This window comes from Vanellus vanellus, assembly GCF_965231255.1.
Source record: "Vanellus vanellus genome assembly, chromosome: 5".
Classification (NCBI taxonomy): Eukaryota; Metazoa; Chordata; class Aves; order Charadriiformes; family Charadriidae; genus Vanellus; species Vanellus vanellus.
Window position 1 is genome coordinate 31,614,465 of NC_138910.1, and position 18,745 is coordinate 31,633,209.

General features: G+C 40.5%; 1 protein-coding gene across 1 annotated transcript in view; it reads right to left on the reverse strand.

Moving 5' to 3' along the window:
• LOC309672608 (aldehyde oxidase 2-like) overlaps positions 1-18,745 on the reverse strand; it is a gene marked incomplete at its 5' end in the record, with an annotated part of 48,618 nt that overhangs the window by 22,809 nt on the left and 7,064 nt on the right. The window contains 13 exons of the mRNA XM_082484149.1: positions 746-842; positions 1,592-1,711; positions 2,621-2,732; positions 3,194-3,363; positions 4,106-4,198; positions 4,377-4,539; positions 4,796-4,980; positions 7,133-7,242; positions 8,262-8,355; positions 9,069-9,220; positions 10,476-10,568; positions 12,232-12,373; positions 16,720-16,797. Coding sequence (XP_082340275.1) covers positions 746-842; positions 1,592-1,711; positions 2,621-2,732; positions 3,194-3,363; positions 4,106-4,198; positions 4,377-4,539; positions 4,796-4,980; positions 7,133-7,242; positions 8,262-8,355; positions 9,069-9,220; positions 10,476-10,568; positions 12,232-12,373; positions 16,720-16,797 — 1,609 coding nt within the window. The remainder of the gene's footprint in view (positions 1-745; positions 843-1,591; positions 1,712-2,620; positions 2,733-3,193; positions 3,364-4,105; positions 4,199-4,376; positions 4,540-4,795; positions 4,981-7,132; positions 7,243-8,261; positions 8,356-9,068; positions 9,221-10,475; positions 10,569-12,231; positions 12,374-16,719; positions 16,798-18,745) is intronic.

Below are 18,745 nucleotides of genomic sequence, written 5' to 3' on the forward strand. Positions count from 1 at the left end.
TATTACCATAGTGAAGCTGGATGTAGTGAAATTAGAGATAATGGAGAAGTGAGCAGTGACAATGATAAAGGACAGCAGACGTGACTTATGGGGAAAAGAAGAGAGGATTCTGTTTAGAGGGTGAACCTTTAAAGTTTCCAGAAAGGGAGATTTAGATTAGGTATTATAAAAAAAAGGATTCTACTTTTAAAGAGAGTTAAACTCTAGAACTAACTACAATAGGAGCTCGTGGAATATTCTTCAGTGATACTTCTTAAACATAAGTCTAATACTTATGGCAGAGTACGCTCTGGGACTACTGGATCATGTTTATTATTTGAAGACAGTGAATTTGTTGACTGTAGGACTGGTATTCCACACCAGTTTACTCTGATCCCTTTGTTTCTGGGATTAGCCTTAAATCAAGCAGTCAAAATGGTATGAGTTAAGTTAGTTGACACCCATAAACAAAGCCTTATTTAGCTGTAATGTTTGTCCTAGGATTAGGGCACTTCATTTTAGTTAGCTGGGTTTTAAGACAAGGAAATAGTAGAGTTTAGTCCACATGAGCTAGCAGGTGTTAGCTAAGCTTCATTTAAACATGACCATTTCATCTCCATTCTCAGTGAAAGGGAAGAAATTAACAACAGAGTTAAGTTTTTTTTTGAGAAGAGAATAGAAATTTAAATTCAGCCACCAGCTGGAAATAGATTCTGATCTAGTATAACTCCCCTCTCTTGCCAGATGCCCTGCACGTATGAACTACCTTCTATGATTTCATCAGCAGACTTGAATCCTTTCTCAATATCTCCTTTTTCTATTTTCCTTTCTTCAGTAATGTATGATTTATGTTTTATTGCATCCTGCAGAAAAAAACCAAACCCAACAAACAACATGTTAATTGTAATTCAGAAAGTCTGATGGTCCTTATATAGTACAATCTTTCATCACACATATGATCCTTTTTCAGATGGACAGATGGTTGTAGCTAAGTATTAGAAAGAGCAGGATAGTTGTTCCCTTTCCACCATCAAAGAGAGCGTGTTTTTTTTTTCATTTTTTGTAGTTCACATAATTCTCTTCTTCCTCCAGATTAGAAATGCAAAATGTCTGTAAATGGCATTCAGAGCTGCTGAAAATACGTCAAAATCACATTGCTTGCTACTGAAAACCTGCCAGACTTGAAAATTTTCAGAACATGGATGCCGGATGTGTGATTCTAGAACTTCTGCAAACATAAGCTCTCAAATTCAATTCTATACTGACGTACTGCTGCTCGGAATTTGTCTCCTAGAGGCATGGAATTGCTCATTTAAAACTTTCTGAATATTCTTAAGCAATTTTGTTCTAGATCTACAAAGACCAGTCTCCGACATACTGGATGAATAGGTACCTAACAAGATTTTCTTTTTGTGTTTCTAAAAGTAAAACTTTGGAGGCCATTTATAAACTTTTTACACTTCAGAACCAATGAAGTAATATCTCATGCCAAAAAAAGGAAAAAAAAAAAAAGAAAAATCCAAAGCCTGGCAGAGCTCTGCACAAGGAGGTAAATAGTGAGTGAGGTGACTTATGAGCTCTATCAGACAAGGAAGAGGAGACAGATTTTTACCTCAATGGTCAGAATTGGCTCCAAATCTTCATACACTATCTTCACCTTTTCAGCGCCACACTTTGCCTGCGTCACTGACTCTGCAACCACAGCACAGATTATCTGACCAACACAGATCACCTGCAACACACCAATGTATTACCCAAGGAAAAAACACAGGAGTGGTTAAGTTTCTGTACAGAGAGTGTTTTGTGGAAATAGATTCTGCTCAAATGGCAATTTTATATTCTGTTTCTCTATGGATACTATCCCAGTGCAGACTTATCCTCATTAGATGAGAAGTCTATTAGCTATCTTTCATCTGCTGCAACGTTTCTGGCATTAGAAATGCTGCTGACATCAGTAGTCATGAACATTTCCCCTGTGACCATCCTGAGGTGGCCAGATACTGTGCTAAGTAAAATCCCATCTGGTACAGACTGCTTTCCTTGTCTGTACTCAGAAAGGAAGGAAATTCAGACAAGAAGGAATAGAGAGGTAATAGCAACACATTATGAATTATTCCTGCCCCATTGCAAATACAGTGTTACTTGTGCCAGATACAGCCTGACGCCTGGGACATTCTGTACAGTCACGCTGGCTGCAGGGATCCTATAAATTTCTTAGCTCTCTTGATGCTCAACAAAAAGAAACAGTGTTGTCTCCCATTGCCATATTCTACTGTATAATCTGGCAATTAATTTAATATTGGTTCCAGCTGAGCAATTCTCATTTTATTTATTTCATCTTTGGAACTCTCAAATGCCATGGCTATTTCATCCTTTCTCGGAATCCATGACAATCACTCATTTATCGGCCCTTAAGGAATTATGGCTCATTTATTCAAATCCCACGTTATTTAAGGGAGCTTTTACTTTCTCTCACTGGGGAATGGTAATTCTGTTCAGCCCAGCCTGCTCAGCAATGCATTAATAGCTCTTGTACTTATTTTCATTTCAATGCAAGAAGATGATACTTGCAAACACACTTTCCTTTTTTGAAAATAATTGATGCAAAAGGTCTAGACATTCCTCCAGGAGCAAGAAATACCTTATCTTCTGCATATGCTTGCTCATCCTTGCCATTTTTCCCTGGAACATCTCTTGCTGTCACTACATCAATCACTCCTGGCACCTGAAGGGCTTCTGATGTGTCAATTGACCTGGAAAGTAGAATATGCACATAAATGAGTACAGTACGTGGTACAAATATCTCTAGTATGAGTAGTTCAGCGAACTTTAGGACAGAAACATAATCCACTTGGTATTTTCACCACAGATCTCTACATAGAGAAGAAAGTGGAAAAGTGTTGATTGGCATATTGAGAAAAAATAAATGGAAGGCATGAGCACCTGTGTGTGAATGGCATAGAACCACTCGTTAAATTCTAGTTCCAGTACATGCAAAATCAAAGAATATATTTTCTTTCTAATTTTTTTATATTAAAAGGGATGAATACATTAATATGGACTCTTCTGTCCATATCTGACGCTATTTAAAGCACATAGTAAAGAAATTCTTACTTCATTAGTAATGCATACCTCATAATATGGCCAAATCAGACAATAAGAATAGATAATACTTGTTAACATACTTATGTGCATATAATTTTTTCTTACTTACATAATCTTTGCATGGGCTTTAATACTGGTGACCACAGCCAGTGAAAGTTCTCCATCCACTGGACGAATGTCATCAATGTAAACTGCTTCACCTGTGGCATGCTTAATACCAGACTGGTGCATGATGGGACGGCCCACAGGATCTTGTGGAGACTGTCCTGGGTCAACATCCTGCAGAACGGGAAGATGTTATTCTCAAGCCAGAACAGTAATTATAGAAAGCTTTACTCAAAAAACACTTTCTGAGAATATTTTGTGGTCATAAAATCCATGTGGAAACCATCTAGATTTTATGACAATATTTGTGGGGATGCATTACAAAGGTCTAATTCCATTTTTAGAATTTGTGCTGGCACCAAGGTGCACTGACAGAGATCTGAGAAATATACTGCATTAGATGCCATTCATGCCTCTAGTAAATAGCAGTCTCTTCTGTGGAAAGATTGCACTAAATAAATAGGGGGGGGGGGATCAATAAAAAGAGAGGTAAAAGGGACAAAATGACTAGTCCATGCAGTGCAACCATAGCAGGCAAAGGAGAGCTAAAGTCTGCAAATTATAGCCAGCCTGGCTGCTGGTTCCATAGTGCTTCTGGTTGTTCCATTTATTTGTACTGAGGACTACTGGACAGTTTGACTAAATTCTGCTCAGCTCTTGCATAGCTGAAAGCTGTGCCCCTGTTTCGGCAGTGTCAGGACAGTCTGATGCTGCACAACACCTTGAGGGCAAGGAGTGCCTCTGCACCATTTCCTAGAGAGGAAATCTATAAAAATATAAAAGATTTCCCACAGGGTCAACTGTTTCAGCAGTTTCATATTACAATTAGTGAAGACTGAGGAATGAAATGTTAAAAGGGCAAAATACTCATTAAAATAGAGGGTCTGTGGCAGTCCCAGCTACAAACACGCCTCACCTGATAAATTTGGACACCTCGGGGAACACCACTTTGTAGCATTCCCAAAGCACTCATCTTCTCCTGTGAGAGCTCAGCATACCTGAAGGGATACTGAAAGGAAAGTGATGTCAGAGCAGTGTTGTCAGACCCTTATTTCTAAACCAAAAAATTTCCCCTCACATATTTTGAAGTAAAGCCTAGCACTTTTACCCTTCCCTCTCATGTGCCTTAATCTTTAAAAAAGCAGAGTTTTCCTGATGTGGGCATGCAATTCTCGTCCAGTCCTTACCATCTGATGTAAACCGTGTAATACTTCCAGGTAAAATCTGAAAAGGAAGCTGACAAGCAGAGTTCTTCTATATTCTACTTTTCCACCCAGAGCTGATGGCGGGAGAAAAATTTCCTCCAGCACCAGTCTGCAAGCTTCATTCAGCATCTGATCATTCCATTGCCTGGTAGAAAAATAGGCTAACATGAACACACACTTCTTTATAAGTAACAGGCAGCTAAAGCTATTGTGAAGTATGTGGGAAGTAACAAGTGAATCAGCATAAGTTATACCAAGAAATAACCTATTGTTAGGGAGGACAGGTCAAATACAGATTGTGAGAGGCTGATGATGGGATCTCCGCTGGCAGAATCAAGCAGATCCCATGCATCACACGGCGACGCCTGCATTTTGCTTAAAGACATTAAGCTATCCAGTACCTTCCTATGAGTTTTTCACAGGACTTTCTTGCACTGAGTGTGGTTGAGCCAACGCCTCCATATAAAATACTCAGATCTACAATGGTGTCTGTGCCTGGACTGAAGAGGACTCGCATTCCAGAATTCACTATGGACAAAGCATTTTTCTGCCTTTCAGCCTGTCTGAAGGCTGAAATAAAGTCATCCTAATGGGAAACAAAGGAAGGAAAAATTTCATCAATGGCAGAAATTGACTGAAAGAAAACAAATCTATTATTCCTTGTATTTTAGGTCTTACCATTGTACAAAGATAGCAACATTTTTAAAGAACATTTGCTAGAATTACTGTTTCAGTAAAACTTTTTATTTTTCTTGCTGTCCTAAGATAATCATAGACAGACATAATAAGAGGGGACATTATCTGAGGTTATCTATGTGTAAAAAAACATGCCAAATTTTAAATTTTATCAGCAGTTTAATGACTTCAGAGTGCTGGAAAAGCAGTCCTGATATAAGCCACTTCACATATGCCTGGTATGTTCTTTAAGCTGAATTCCAGCTTAGAAAATAGTGATTTCTTCTCCAGGACATGGAGGCCCCACTGTGCTAAGGGACCTGATTTTGTGAAGATTTTACACTCAGACTTTTTACCTTTTATGCTACGGTAATGGCATTTACAGAGGAAGACCCTAGAAAGAGCTGGGCTTTCTATTGTCAGAAATACTTTGTTCTGGAGACAAATCCACACACTTTAAAAGAAAACATAACAGCAGTTTCTTTCATGATCAGGCACAGATAGGTTCTTTGGAGAAAGTGTATAAAGTGCTCTTTCTGTAGCGCCAGAAAGAAACTTCAGATTCAGACAGCCACAGCATTTTTAAAGTAGGGGTTAGCAGGTTAGATCTGTCACTATGAGTATGTGATACTCTCATGACAAATGTAAAACTCAGGATTACAGGATGAACAGTGAGTCTTGTCAGAGATGGAAAATCCTCTCAACAGGATTTACATTGCTTCACTGAAGCAATATTCACATCAAGCTACCCAAAACCAAAAGCCAGCAGCTGACAGGTTTCTGTCTATACTTTCTGTTGACAACTTGCAAAAAAAAAAGTGTGCACGTGCCTTTTCGTTGTTTCAGCAGAGTTAATCAAAAAGGCAATTGAGCATGAAAGTGAGTGGCAGAAGCAGCCTCCCTCCAAAATGGTATTGATTTGGTGAGGCTGCAGAATCTCACATTATTCACATGACTGCTGACAGATAAATTTCCTGCTCTTCAAAGCGACCTTTTGAGTGTGCTTGCAGTGTTATTGTCTTTTTTTCATTTTGTTGTGTCCACCTCTGCTGTTCTTAGGTGCAACTGTTTCTCTCTGAAAGTCAAGATTCTGAAATACCCTCTGTGACAGCTTTAGTTCTGGAGCACAACTTGTCATGGGACAAAGCAGGTTGGGATTTCTTTTTTCTTTTACTTTGTGGAGGGAACTAACATTCCTCCTTAAATTTCTCTTCCAGGCTGTTTTGCTCTCAAATCACCATCGAGGCTCAAACTTTCTGGGCAGCAGAAGCACTGTTGCTGCAGCCAGCAGAGATTATGCTATTGCAGGCTTTGAGCTCATGGGAATCTTGTTGTTTTTTATGGGAAACCTGCCATGGCTGGCCAGCCAGCCTCTCATGGGCAGAAGCACTCCTCCAGCATGAGGCCACGTTTACTATGCTGCATTGCAGTGGGCAGCTACTCTGGGGACTGACCCTCTGATGTCAAGGTTGGCAGAGACTCCTGTGGTCACTCCCTCATTGATTTCAATCACAACATACTAGCTTGTAGTTGGGTCTTCCTCTACTTGCCCCGTACTTTTCATCACATCCACTAGAGGGATATCTAAGAACACAGTAACAATAACACCACTTCCTCTGCCCTTAACCCCCTAAAGCCACATGCTGTCACCCTTGGTCACAGTAGTTAGAACCTTATTTTGTGAGTAGTTACAATGACAGCTCAGGACTGTTCAGTGTAAGTTGTTAATTAGTGAGAAGAGGCCAGAAATGAGCTTTATTATTGAAGACTCTGACAATATGGCACTTGTTCTGGAATATTCAAGCAGCCCAAATTTCTGTGTCTGGAAGGGGCACAGGTGCACTTTTCAGAGTGGGGGAAAAAGCAGTAAGAGGCCCAAAGAAGTAGAAGATGATGACCAAGCTGGAAGAAGTGGGAGAGGTGATGGAGGTATACCAGAGCTTTCTTAGCTACTTCTAAAGCAGTAGTAACCTGCATGTTTCAGTGCTTACTGAAGATAATTGAAATGTTCCTAATAACTACACTGGAACCTGAATGAAACCTCTGAAACATCAGGGTCTTACCTTCGTAGAGTATGGGATGAGAACAGAAACAATGACCTCCTTGGGCTTTATGTCTGCATGCTCACAGCCAGCAAGAAACTGGTCATCTAAAAGAACCTGCCGTTTACCATCTGTTGGAGAAAACTGTAGTCTGTTACTGAATGTGGAGCAAGAAGGAAACATTTCTGCATTGCAGATTCAAATTTCATCAAATTTGTGCAAAAGAATATAGTAAGGTAAATATGGCCTTAGTACAGCCAGCACCATTCAGGCTTTAGCCTTAGACTGCAAAATCCTTCAAGTGGAAAGCCCAGTCTTTATGATACATGTTAAGTGCGATATATTTCCCTACATGAATGCTATAGTCCCCTATCATACATAAAATACTGAGTATTTTATACTTTCTAGAAAATATATGTCTTACAAATGCTAATAATATTCAGAAATGTAGCGATTTAGATTTATGTATGGCTATTCAGTTTCTGCTCAAAAGCTCTTAGACCATTAAATTACTAAAGCACAGTAAGCTTTTGAGAAATTATCAAGCACTGAGATGAGATGTTGCCAAGATTTTCAAAATACCCGCAGATTCTGTGTGACAAGGGTGGGACTTGCTTGGGCTTGATTACTGGAAGTGTTATTTAACCATGATGCACATGTATACACACACACACATACACAAAAGTACCAGTGACTTCAAGAGAAGTTTCTAGGTGCATGGCCCTAGACAATGAACAACAGTTTTTCTTAAAATGAGGCAGACATACACAATAAAAGCAAACAGTGGTGGAGTTACAAGATAAAGCTAACCTGCCTGATAAATGGAGCAATATAGCCAAAGGCAGTGTAGAAAGGAGACCTTTCTGCCTGCCCGCCTTGCTTTCATGAGATTGCTAGGTGCTAGGATTGCTAGGTTTCATTTTGACTCGTGAAACAGAAAGTTAGTGTTTTCTAGTGGCAGACACTTTTTGCCAGTTGACAGGCAATTACCAGGATAATGTTGTCCTCCATTCAGCAACATGTACCATTCTAATTCATCTAGGAGATGCACAGTAGTGTTTCATTTGAAAACTGTCACCCATAGCCATATTCTTTGTTGCAGTGTTCTGCCGCTCCAGCAAAGATATTTGGCAGGGAGTCCAAAGCTTACCGTCTGATGCCAAGTTGAGGACAGATTTGCCAACTGATAAGATTGGGTTCAAGTCCCAGGTCGATCCCCTGCTTACAATGTGTCCTCCTAAAGACTTTAACAAACAAGGTTATTTTTAGGCTTGCCCTTCGTACATTTAACAGGGATCTATATCACCACCTAATTTTATTCACTTAAAAGGCCTGTTGGAAGAACTTATATTTGTTTTGTTCAGTCTTAACTGAAGTCCTTAAATGTGAACTGAAGTTCACATTTGTACTTTTTAATGTGATTTATTGTTCCCTTCAAAACTCCTGTCTCATATAATCTCTGTTGAGAGACCAGGTTTACTTTTCTGTCCCCCGCCCCACAAAGAAATCGCTATTCCCTTAATTAAAGGAAGAAATACAAGGTATTGAGGTAAGGGATTTTTAAAATAAAATCAGAGACAAGATCAGAGATACCTAATACATGATGGGTAAAGAGCTATGCGTTGATAGTTAAGCTAAAGTAGAATTGGCTGCAGGGCATGCAATACTTTAACAGAGAACCCCACTTTTCTTCTTTGCTCAGCCTCTTCCATTTCTCTGCTCAGCCAGTGAGCAGGGATACCAGAAGTTTCTTTGGTTCCAGTTCTCTTGATACTTGCCCCTGCTAACCAGCATAGGACTCCCAATTATTTCACACAACTTTGTGATGGTATTAACTATTTAGCCTTATGAGGCATGATCCCAGCCTCACCCAGCTTTTCTCCATGTATTTGTAAGTGACATTCATGCAGATATGTCTGTAGTGTTGGCTTATTTACTGTTACTGCTGAATACATACTGCCATGCTCCTGATCTGTTCTCCAGCTAAAGTTCTCAGGTGCTGCAAGAGAGCTTGGTAGATTTTTGTTTTCTCCTCTGGAAGTTTTGGGACTGTCTCCATCAGGATGTCTCTGAGCTGGGCCAAGCAGCAGGCAGCTCCTATTACTAGCCCTGAAATCAAATGAGTTTAAACAGTGAAATCATAGTGCCAAAATATAAATGTACCATACAGCTGATAAGGCCTCTTAAGATTTGCTTTTGTACACAGCTCTTGCCAGCAGGATGACAAAGAGAAATTCTAGTAAGATGTGTTTTATATTACATACAATAAGAAGTGCAAATGCTATTTGCTTATTCAGCAATGGTTCCCAATATAAGCACATACCTGAAAAATATACATTGCATATTTACACACAACAATGCACATCCTTTTTTTGTGCTGTTTATCCCCCAAAACAACAGTTGACTCATTGACTCATTAGGATGAAGGATGACCAAATTGTTGGAAACGTCCAAGACCACTAACACTCGATGACACTTCCAGTAGTATCCCAGAAGCCACTATCAAGGACTTCAGTAAACACTGGAGTAAGCCTGCAGAGAAATCTTCAAGTGTTGTGAAGCATTTTTTCTGAACAAAGGGGCAATGTTGTAATCTTTTATTGATGGATCTGCTTAAATGCAGAGGTGCACTGATATTAGCATAATAATTTGAAAATATTTATAACTCAGTAGCTGCTATAAATCATAGAGCTAGGAGAACATAAGGAGAGAAAGAGGCAACTGTAACAAACTTTTAATTTCTCTAATGTTTAATAGCTTGATTTCCCATGAGGAAGATGCTGCATTTCATTCTTTTGCTACAAGTGTAGTGCCTCCCCTCATGAAGGTGATGTTCCTAATAGGTTGGATTCTTGACTGATGGACATTAGTACAGCCCTTGTGATATCAATGCATCTGTGAAAAGAAAATCTTGTGATATTTTGGATTGGAAATTTATGCCTAATTTTTTTGTGTTGAAAACCTAGCCCTAGCGTAATCAATGTTCTGTGGACTTTGTTAAATCAATGGTTGTGACAGAAAGGCTCATGACCAGTGAAAACATAAAAAAAAAAAAAAAAAAAAAAGACTGATTTAGGGCCTTCCCCTGTGTTTGCTGTCTGCAGAAATTTGAGATTTGAACATATATATTTTCACAGAACAGATTCATAAATTGTCTGTCACCATCCATCATCTCCAGACCATAGGTGAGCTGACATATTGGTTAAAAGGCTTAGTGAAATGACTGCTACAGAGAGAAAAATCTTAAAACATTCCACACCAATGACAGTCAACAGTTCTTACTGCTTCTGGCATCAAAATAAAATCCCCAAGATAATTCAGTCACTACTGTTTGTACATCAGTAGAGGTAACTTGGATACTTACCATCATTCGTGCTACTCACAACATACATTTCTGGAATCCTAACAGGATGAAGAATGATTGGATGATAAGCATCATGGTTATATTTTTTGAGTCCTGAAAGGCAAAGTATGATAGTATGATTAGAGATCTGTTTAAAGAATTAACCATATTCCTTGACATGGAAACCGAAAGTTCGAAACCACTGTAACTAAGTAGTTTCAAAGTCTTATGGGTTTTTGTTGTGCAGTATCTTGAATATCACATTTTACTGCTTTTACCAGGCCCACTTCATCTGCTTCTTTCTGCAGTCCAAAGGCTGATCTGAAGTCCAAAGTCCAATATGCTGTTTCCTGACTCGTACTCCTTGTTCCTCTGGATATAGGAAAGGTTTCTGGTCCTTTCCTATATCATATTCAGATTTCACCTCTCACCTCAGAGCTATACACAGTTCCCCACCTGCTTCATCATATTTCTAGATACTCACTCCACCTTTCCATATGAGCTACAAAATTTTTGTGCTTCCCTTGTTCTCTTCTTGTGCAATGTCTTTTAAAAAACGTATTCCCAAACTAGTTTATACATGTAGTAACTAGATTATCTCATGACCGACCTCTCTCTGTTGTAAACCTCAGGCTTTCTATGTGTTGTGGTTTGGGCTGGACTGGCCACTGAATGAACAAGAGACGCCCTCTTTAACCTCTCTCCCTTCAGAGCAGGTCACTTCTCCCTTCAGAGAAGGGAGAGAAGAATGAGAGAGAGAGAGACTTATGGATTGAAAAAAGAAACTAAACTACTTTAATGAAGTATTAATGATAAAAAAGAAAAGATAATAATATTAATAAGAAAATAATGAAATATATGCAATATATACAAAACCTGTTATTGAGCTTCCAGGATGACAATCACATCACTGCCAGACACTGGGAAAGTCCCAGACTGGCCTCAGTGACGGATGAGAACTGGATTCTGGATTCAGGAATGCATGGATTGAGATTAAAGGCAGATGAACAGACAGAGTCCTCCTCAGATGTCAGCCATTGAAGAAAGAGAGCTAACCCCTTTGACCCATCTGCTTTTATACTAAGCATGATGCAGATGGGATGGAATACTCTGTTGATTAATTTTGGGTCTCCTGTCCTGTCCGCTCCTCCTGCAGGTACAACCCTTTTATGTTCTTCTGCTTCCAACCCTCCAACTTAGTACATAACAAAGTCAGCTGACTTTGGTTGTTATAGCATTAATTATAAGCAGGAGCCTCTCTGCATACCATTCTTTGGTATTCATTATAAACATCAGACCTTACCTGATAGAAGTGGACACAGTCTGAAAAATATGCTGTTAATTTCAGAGAGGTAGAAGATGCTTAACTGAAAAGTAAAATTACTGAAAAGAAAATTGGTTCTGCTTTATCTCAAACCAGGACACTATGGTAGTCCTTTTCATGGGCATTATTTATTTTGTGATGCTCAAGCAACATGGATGTGAAACGTTTGGCTCTCATCAGCGTAAATGAGCTCTTCCTTATTCACACAAATTGTCTCTCTGAGGTCACTGGGAGACATTAGGCAGCACAAATCCTGGGCTCAGGTGATGGTTGTACTAGTTCTAATCTAGTTATTAATATGCTACAAAAAACCCCACAGGAAATGATATTGTTCTAAATACTGAAGCACAATCATTGCGATGAGAGAAGGCATTAAGGATCTCCAGAAGATAAAATGCAAAATTACATGCCCACTGCATAATGTAATCTCTGTGTCAAAAGATCTTTCCATACCCACACTGGTGTTCCCCACAACAAGGGGTGCCTTTGGATACTTGGCTTTCAGCTCCAGAAGCTCATTCAGGCTAGTGGGAGAAATCCACGTTGTTTTCTTGCCATGGAAAATCAAAGTTCTTTGCTGCTCTTGAGCCATTCTCTGTGGTGGAAATGACAAAGATTTGGTAATTTCAACATCAGTATAAACAACCATATTGCTAAGTAGGACACTGTGCCATGATAGACAGCAAGACATTAATCACAGAATGACAGAATGGTATAGGTTGGAAGGGACCTTTGGAGATCATCTAGTTCAACCTCCCTTCTGAAGCATGGTTCACCTAGAGCAGGTTGGACAGGAACTCATCCAGGTGGGTTTTGAATATCTCCAGAGAAAGAGATTCCACAACCTCTCTGGTTCTCTGTCACCCTCAAAGTAAAGAAGTTTTTGCTCGTGTTGAGATGGAATTTCCTGTGTTCCAGTTTGTGCCTGTTGCCTCTTGTCCTGTTACTGGGCACCACTGAAAAGAGTCTGGCTCCATCCTCCTGACACCTGCCCTTTAGATATTTATAAGCATTGATGAGATCCCCTCTTAGACTTCTCTTCTCCAGGCTAAACAGACCCAAGTCTATCAGCCTTTCCTCGTAAGAGAGATGCTCCATTCCCTTGCTCAACTTTGTAGCCCTCTGCTGGACTCAGTCCAGTAGTTCCTTGTCTTTCTTGAACTGGGGAGACCAGAACTGGACACAGTACTCCAGATGTGGCAGAATAGAGAGGGAGTATAACCTCCCTTGACCTGCAGACCACACTCTTTTTAATGCACCCCAGAATACCATTGGCCTTCTTGGCCACAAGGGCACATTGCTGGCTCATGGTCAACTTGTCCACCAGGACACCCAGGTCCCTCTCTGCAGAGCTGCTTTCCAGCTGGTCAACCCCTAGCCTGTACTGTTTATGGGGTTACTCCTCACTAGGTGCAGGACCCTACACTTGCCCTTGTTGAATTTCATTAGGTTCCTCCCCGCCCAACTCTCTAGCCTGTACAGGTCTCACTGAATGGCAGCACAGCTTTCTGGTGTGTCAGCCACTCCTCCCACTTTTGTGTCATCAGCAAACTTGCTGAGGGTACACTGTGTCCCCTCATCCATGTCATTGGTGAATACGTTGAATAAGACCCTACCCATTACTGACCCCTGGGGAACATCACTAGTTACAAACCTCCAACTAGACTGTGCCACTGATCACAATCATCTGAGCACTGCCATTCAGCCAGTTCTCAGTCCACCTCACTGTCCACTCATCTAACCCACACTTCCTAAGCTTACCTAAGAGGATGTTACGGAAGACAGTGGCAAAAGCCTTGCTGAAGTTGATGGGACTTTTCATCAGAGGTTCTTATAGTGCTGTACAATGCTGAGCTTTTAACATAACCATATTATTGCTTGAGACACCGAGATGAGAACCAGCTAAATGACTTGGTAAGAGACACACTAAATAAGTGGCAGGAGAAGATTAGTCTTATGTTTTTCTTTCTCCTGTTCTGATGATTCTGAAAGAATCCCTTTGTACATAATGTAAACAATAAAGCAATGTGATTGGACTTTGTAGGAAATCAGGATGCCAAAATCTCACTGCATATGTGACAAAGAATACAAGAAATGTGTGTATTCTCTTAGCCAAGGAGGATCACTGCATCCCCATTTGCTGAGTGTCTTGTATCTACTGTAACAAACCCAGACTAGTTTCTACAATATGTAAAATGTTTTTGAAAATTAAAGTACCTATTTTCCCATTTGTCTGCAAGGACTAGTCTTTTCAGAAATATTGTCTCCTTGGGATGGTTGATGAGTATTTACATTTTTGTTTAATCAAAGTGTTTTTCAGGCACTTCCTGTCTTACAAGACTAAATAGATCCTTTTTTCCCCTGGAGAATACCACACAGAGCCTGGCTCCATCCTCCTTCAACCCACCCTTTAGCTACTTGTACGCCATAATAAGGTCTCCCCTCAGCCTTCTCTTCTCCAGGCTAAAGAGTCCCAGCTCTCTCAGCCTTTCCTCATAAGGCAGATGCTCCAAGCCCTTAATCATCTTAGTTGCCCTTCGCTGGACTCGCTCCAGCAGTTCCCTGTCCCTCTTGAACTGGGGAGCCCAAAATTGGACACAGTATTCCAGTTGTGGCCTCACCAGTGCAGAGTAGAGGGGGAGAATGACCTCCCTCGACCTACTGGCCACACTCTTCCCTATGCAGCCCAGGATTCCATTGGCCTTTTTGGCAACAAGGGCACATTGCTGGCTCATGGATAATTTACTGTCTACCACAACCCCCAGATCCTTCTCCTCCAAGCTACTTCCCAGCAGGTCCGCCCCTAACCTATACTGGTGCCTAGCATTCTTCCTCCCCAGGTGCAGGACCTTGCACTTGCTTTTGTTGAACCTCATTAGGTTCTTCTCTGCCCAGCTCTCCAGCCTGTCCAGGTCACGCTGGATGGCAGCACGGCCCTCTGGGGTGTCAGCCACCCCACCCAGTTTGGTATCATCAGCAAACTTGCTGAGGATACACTCTGTCCCCTTGTCATTAATGAATATATTAAACAAAATTGGACCAAGTATTGACCCCTGGGGGACACCACTGGTTACAGGCCTCCAACTAGACTCTGTGCCGCTGATCACAACCCTCTGAGTTCTGTCCCGCAGCCAACTCTCAATCCACCTCACTGTCACCTCATCTAGCCCATACTTCCTCAGCTTCCTAATGAGGATGTCATGGGAGACAGTGTCAAAAGCCTTGCTAAAGTCAAGGGAGATGACATCCACGACTCTCTACCATATATGTTCTTTTCATATTTGACAAGTGCCATGTGGAATCATGCTTTCAAAATATGCAAAAGCAATCACCAAGAAATGCCTGTTTTTGCACACAATGCCATAAACAAACAGACCAGTTGCAACAAACAACTGTTGCAACTATGGGCTGGCCTTAGAGGTAAAAGACACGCCTGAAACACCAAAAAGGAGCTATGTGCTTGTGGAACCAGTCATAATCTTAGTGATGTGGGCACCCCTCCTGCCATAGAAGAATCTGTCACTAAATATTACTGCCTAGATATTATTACAGCTGCTTTTCACATGCTTTTTTGAGTACTCCAGACATTTAATGCACATTCACCAAGCAGGTCTGATTTCTAAACGCAGGGCTTAATGCTCACCCTGTTTAAATCTACTGATAGCTTGAAACAGACTCCAATGGGATTTGAACATGCTTGGCACAGTCAGTGAAGGTCATGTTGAAGACCTTGTGTAGCCTGAAGAAGCAGTTTGCTCCTCCTAGCAGTTCAGTCTGAACATGTAGAACAGATGACAGCACCTCCTTTCTGGCTGAACAGCTTTTTAAGCCAGCAGCAGTTTAGCCAAGATCTTTAATCCAAGTATAGAAGTTGCAAAAAATGTCCACTTAGTACTTGCATTCTTAAAGCATGAGTCTCTCAAAGGCAGATCAAGTAGAAAATCTGCCTTCCACTTCAAAATTACATAGAGAAGCTTATGCTTTACCATGTGTGTTCTGCACTGAGAGGCAATCATTAAACAAGGAAGTTATACTCTATGACAAATACTTACAAAGCCAACTGTCTTACAGCAAATAGCATTCTGTAATGCAATAACAAATCAGAGAACCACGCCATGCTTTCCCAGAACTCAAATGAACTTTTGTGCCTCTGAGGTGGTTGTGCAATAGCAGCAAGAAGTGCCCATGAGTATTTGCACAAGGAGTGCAAACAACAAATTTCACAAGAAGCTGTTGAAACATAAGTGAGGATTAAAAAACCAGCCTGGACCTGCCTGCTTGGATTCTACTTAGCCTGGTCTGGGTAAACCCTGTACTACCATTTTCACAGCTCTCTTCTTTTGCCTCTCTCTGCAGATCATAGACATTTTATGCCTCCTCCTTTCAAGCCTCTATCTGTCCTTCTGTGACTCTCCAACAACTACTGCAATAAACCCTCTTCTTTCCTCTTCAAGTCCTTTGCCTTTCCTGTGGACCTACAGCATTTCCCACGTGTAAGTCCAGTATCAGGTTGCCAGGGTCTATGTAACAGTTGAAAGGAAACAATGGGTCCTCTGGTCACTTGAATGCAATAGAGAATCACAAGACAGGAAAGATGGAGAAGCTCATTTGGGAACTTTCCAAGAAAATACTACATTCCACAAAAAAAGGCCAACTGTTCTGAAATGAAATAGTTCTGAATAAGGAGTTCTTTTGGGAAAAGTCTGGAAACATAGTTTTGGTTCTGGGGAGGCAACCAATTTCTTTTTTGAAAATACAAGCTCTTTGTAATAATGACAACATATGGATTATCCACATTGAAATGCCTCATTATGTTTGACTAAAACTGATCTTTTCTTCTTATCTGAAAACAGATCTTTCAGCTTAAGAAAAACATCATGTTTTCAGCATCTACAGGAACTCAGTCATGCTTGCATTACAACAAAAGTCAATAAGGCCTACCATTAGTTCAGGAGGAAATATAAATTCCTGTGTTGGATCCATGGGTGGGAATTCTGGATTGCAAAGACCTGAATGAATCTGCAAAGAAATTGGGGAAAAAAAGGAGAATGCACATTTTCAGAGTAAGTTACAAGTCTTTGTCAACAGATGAGATTCTTTCCTGAGGTGACATTGACTTTTGACGCTTTATAGGTTGAGTTGCATTCAAAAATTCAAGATGTGAAAATTGATTTTTAATGTTTAGTTCAGTTACACCCATTCACAAACTACTCTAAAGACAGGAGACTATCATGCTAGTCACTCTCAAGCCTTTGCTTGAAAGACATCAAGCCTCAAGAAAGATCTTGCAGTATTTCCTGAAATTGGTCATAGCAAATGTGTTGCAGACATATTGAGCACATTGAATGAAGTGTCTACTGTGGGAAAATGCAGTGCTGGATGTACATTTATGTTCTTTTCGTAAGCTGTGCCTGTTTAAGGAGCTTTCTGACAAAGAGAGTTTGAGATGACAACAAACAATGTCTCAGTCCATCTGATCAGATAGACTTTTTTTCTGCTTAAGGAGAGCCTCTCCACCCTTGCATAAGTACTGCAAAAACTGAATGCTGACAGCACACCATAAAAATTAGCTTTTTCTACTTGTTTACAAGGCTTTTTGCTGCTGAGGCCTCTTGTGAGGCCATGCATCTTCGGAGCTTTCAGGAGCTTACATGAAAGGAGACTCTGGGTGTGCTGTGTTACCAGCACTGGTTAGTCTTTTCTGCCTCACTGATTTATTTTCAGAATCAAAAATCTTATCAGACCAGGTAGCAACAGGTCTTAAGTATATTGAATAGGAAAAGAGATTGACATATCCTAGTCTGAAGTCTTTTATCCCTTCCCCAAACAGTCACTATCTCTGGGCACTCTGAACAGGTCGTGGCCATGGTAACGGTAAGATCTAGCTGTGGATGACCTAGTTTACTGACTGACTCCATTGATGAAATGGCAAAAAATTCTGGCTCTTCCTTTATATTCACAATAATTAGGCACCTGGTATTTACCGTGGATGAAAGCAACTATGAGGAATGCAAATCAGTGAAAACCAAATAAAAGAGCACTCAAACGAAGTGCTGTTTTGTAACTGGCAACAGCTGCATTGCCAGATTCAATGCTTCAAACCACCTTGGCAGCAGCCAGCCAACAATTTGCAGTTCCTAAAGGGGCAGAGACAATACACACAGGCACAAACACACACACACATCCAGTTACACTCCTTGGGACTCTAAGGTTTTTCACTGTGAAAATAAGTTTTCTTCCAATCACCAAAGATATTTTACTTTAGAGTCTCCTTAAAGGTTTTCAGTCAGAGGGTCAGAGGAAATTTATCCAAATAGTTCAATTTCTCATCATGAAGCAAGATGGAGTCATATTAGGGCACTATGGCCTCTTGCAGGTGGATATACACAATAAGTTCTGAGATACACACAGGGAACGGAGGAACTTTAAGACCTTATGTGTACTGGAGTTCCCATGTGTACCCTTATACATAATAATTGTGGAACCTTTACCAGAAAAACACAAATGAGGTGACGTGATTTTAGAATGTGCATATGTACAGTGAGAATAAAACAATGTATTTTGAAGCAATACCAATATATCAATTACTATAACATACAGAAGAATTAGACACTTCTTCCCTGGAGATCTTGGAGCTGCTAATACACAGTAATGCTTGTGAAAGGCTTTACAAGTACAAACTGACATTGCACAGGAATAGCTTTGTTTCATCTTCAGAAATTCAGAGTTGGTGTCTCAAGCGCACAGAAACAAGCCATGCTGATGGCTGCAAAACTTCTGTTAAGGGAGTTCAACTTCAGATCAAGACCAGCTTTTTTAAAGAAGGTGTCTCTGATCAACAGTTTTCGTCCCCAAAAAACAAAGCAGAATTAACTGTGTAACATTGAGATCCACACTCTCACTAGAAAATGTCACTAAATAGGTCAAACCTGCTTGCATTCTGACTACACAGCAATGCAGATGTGCT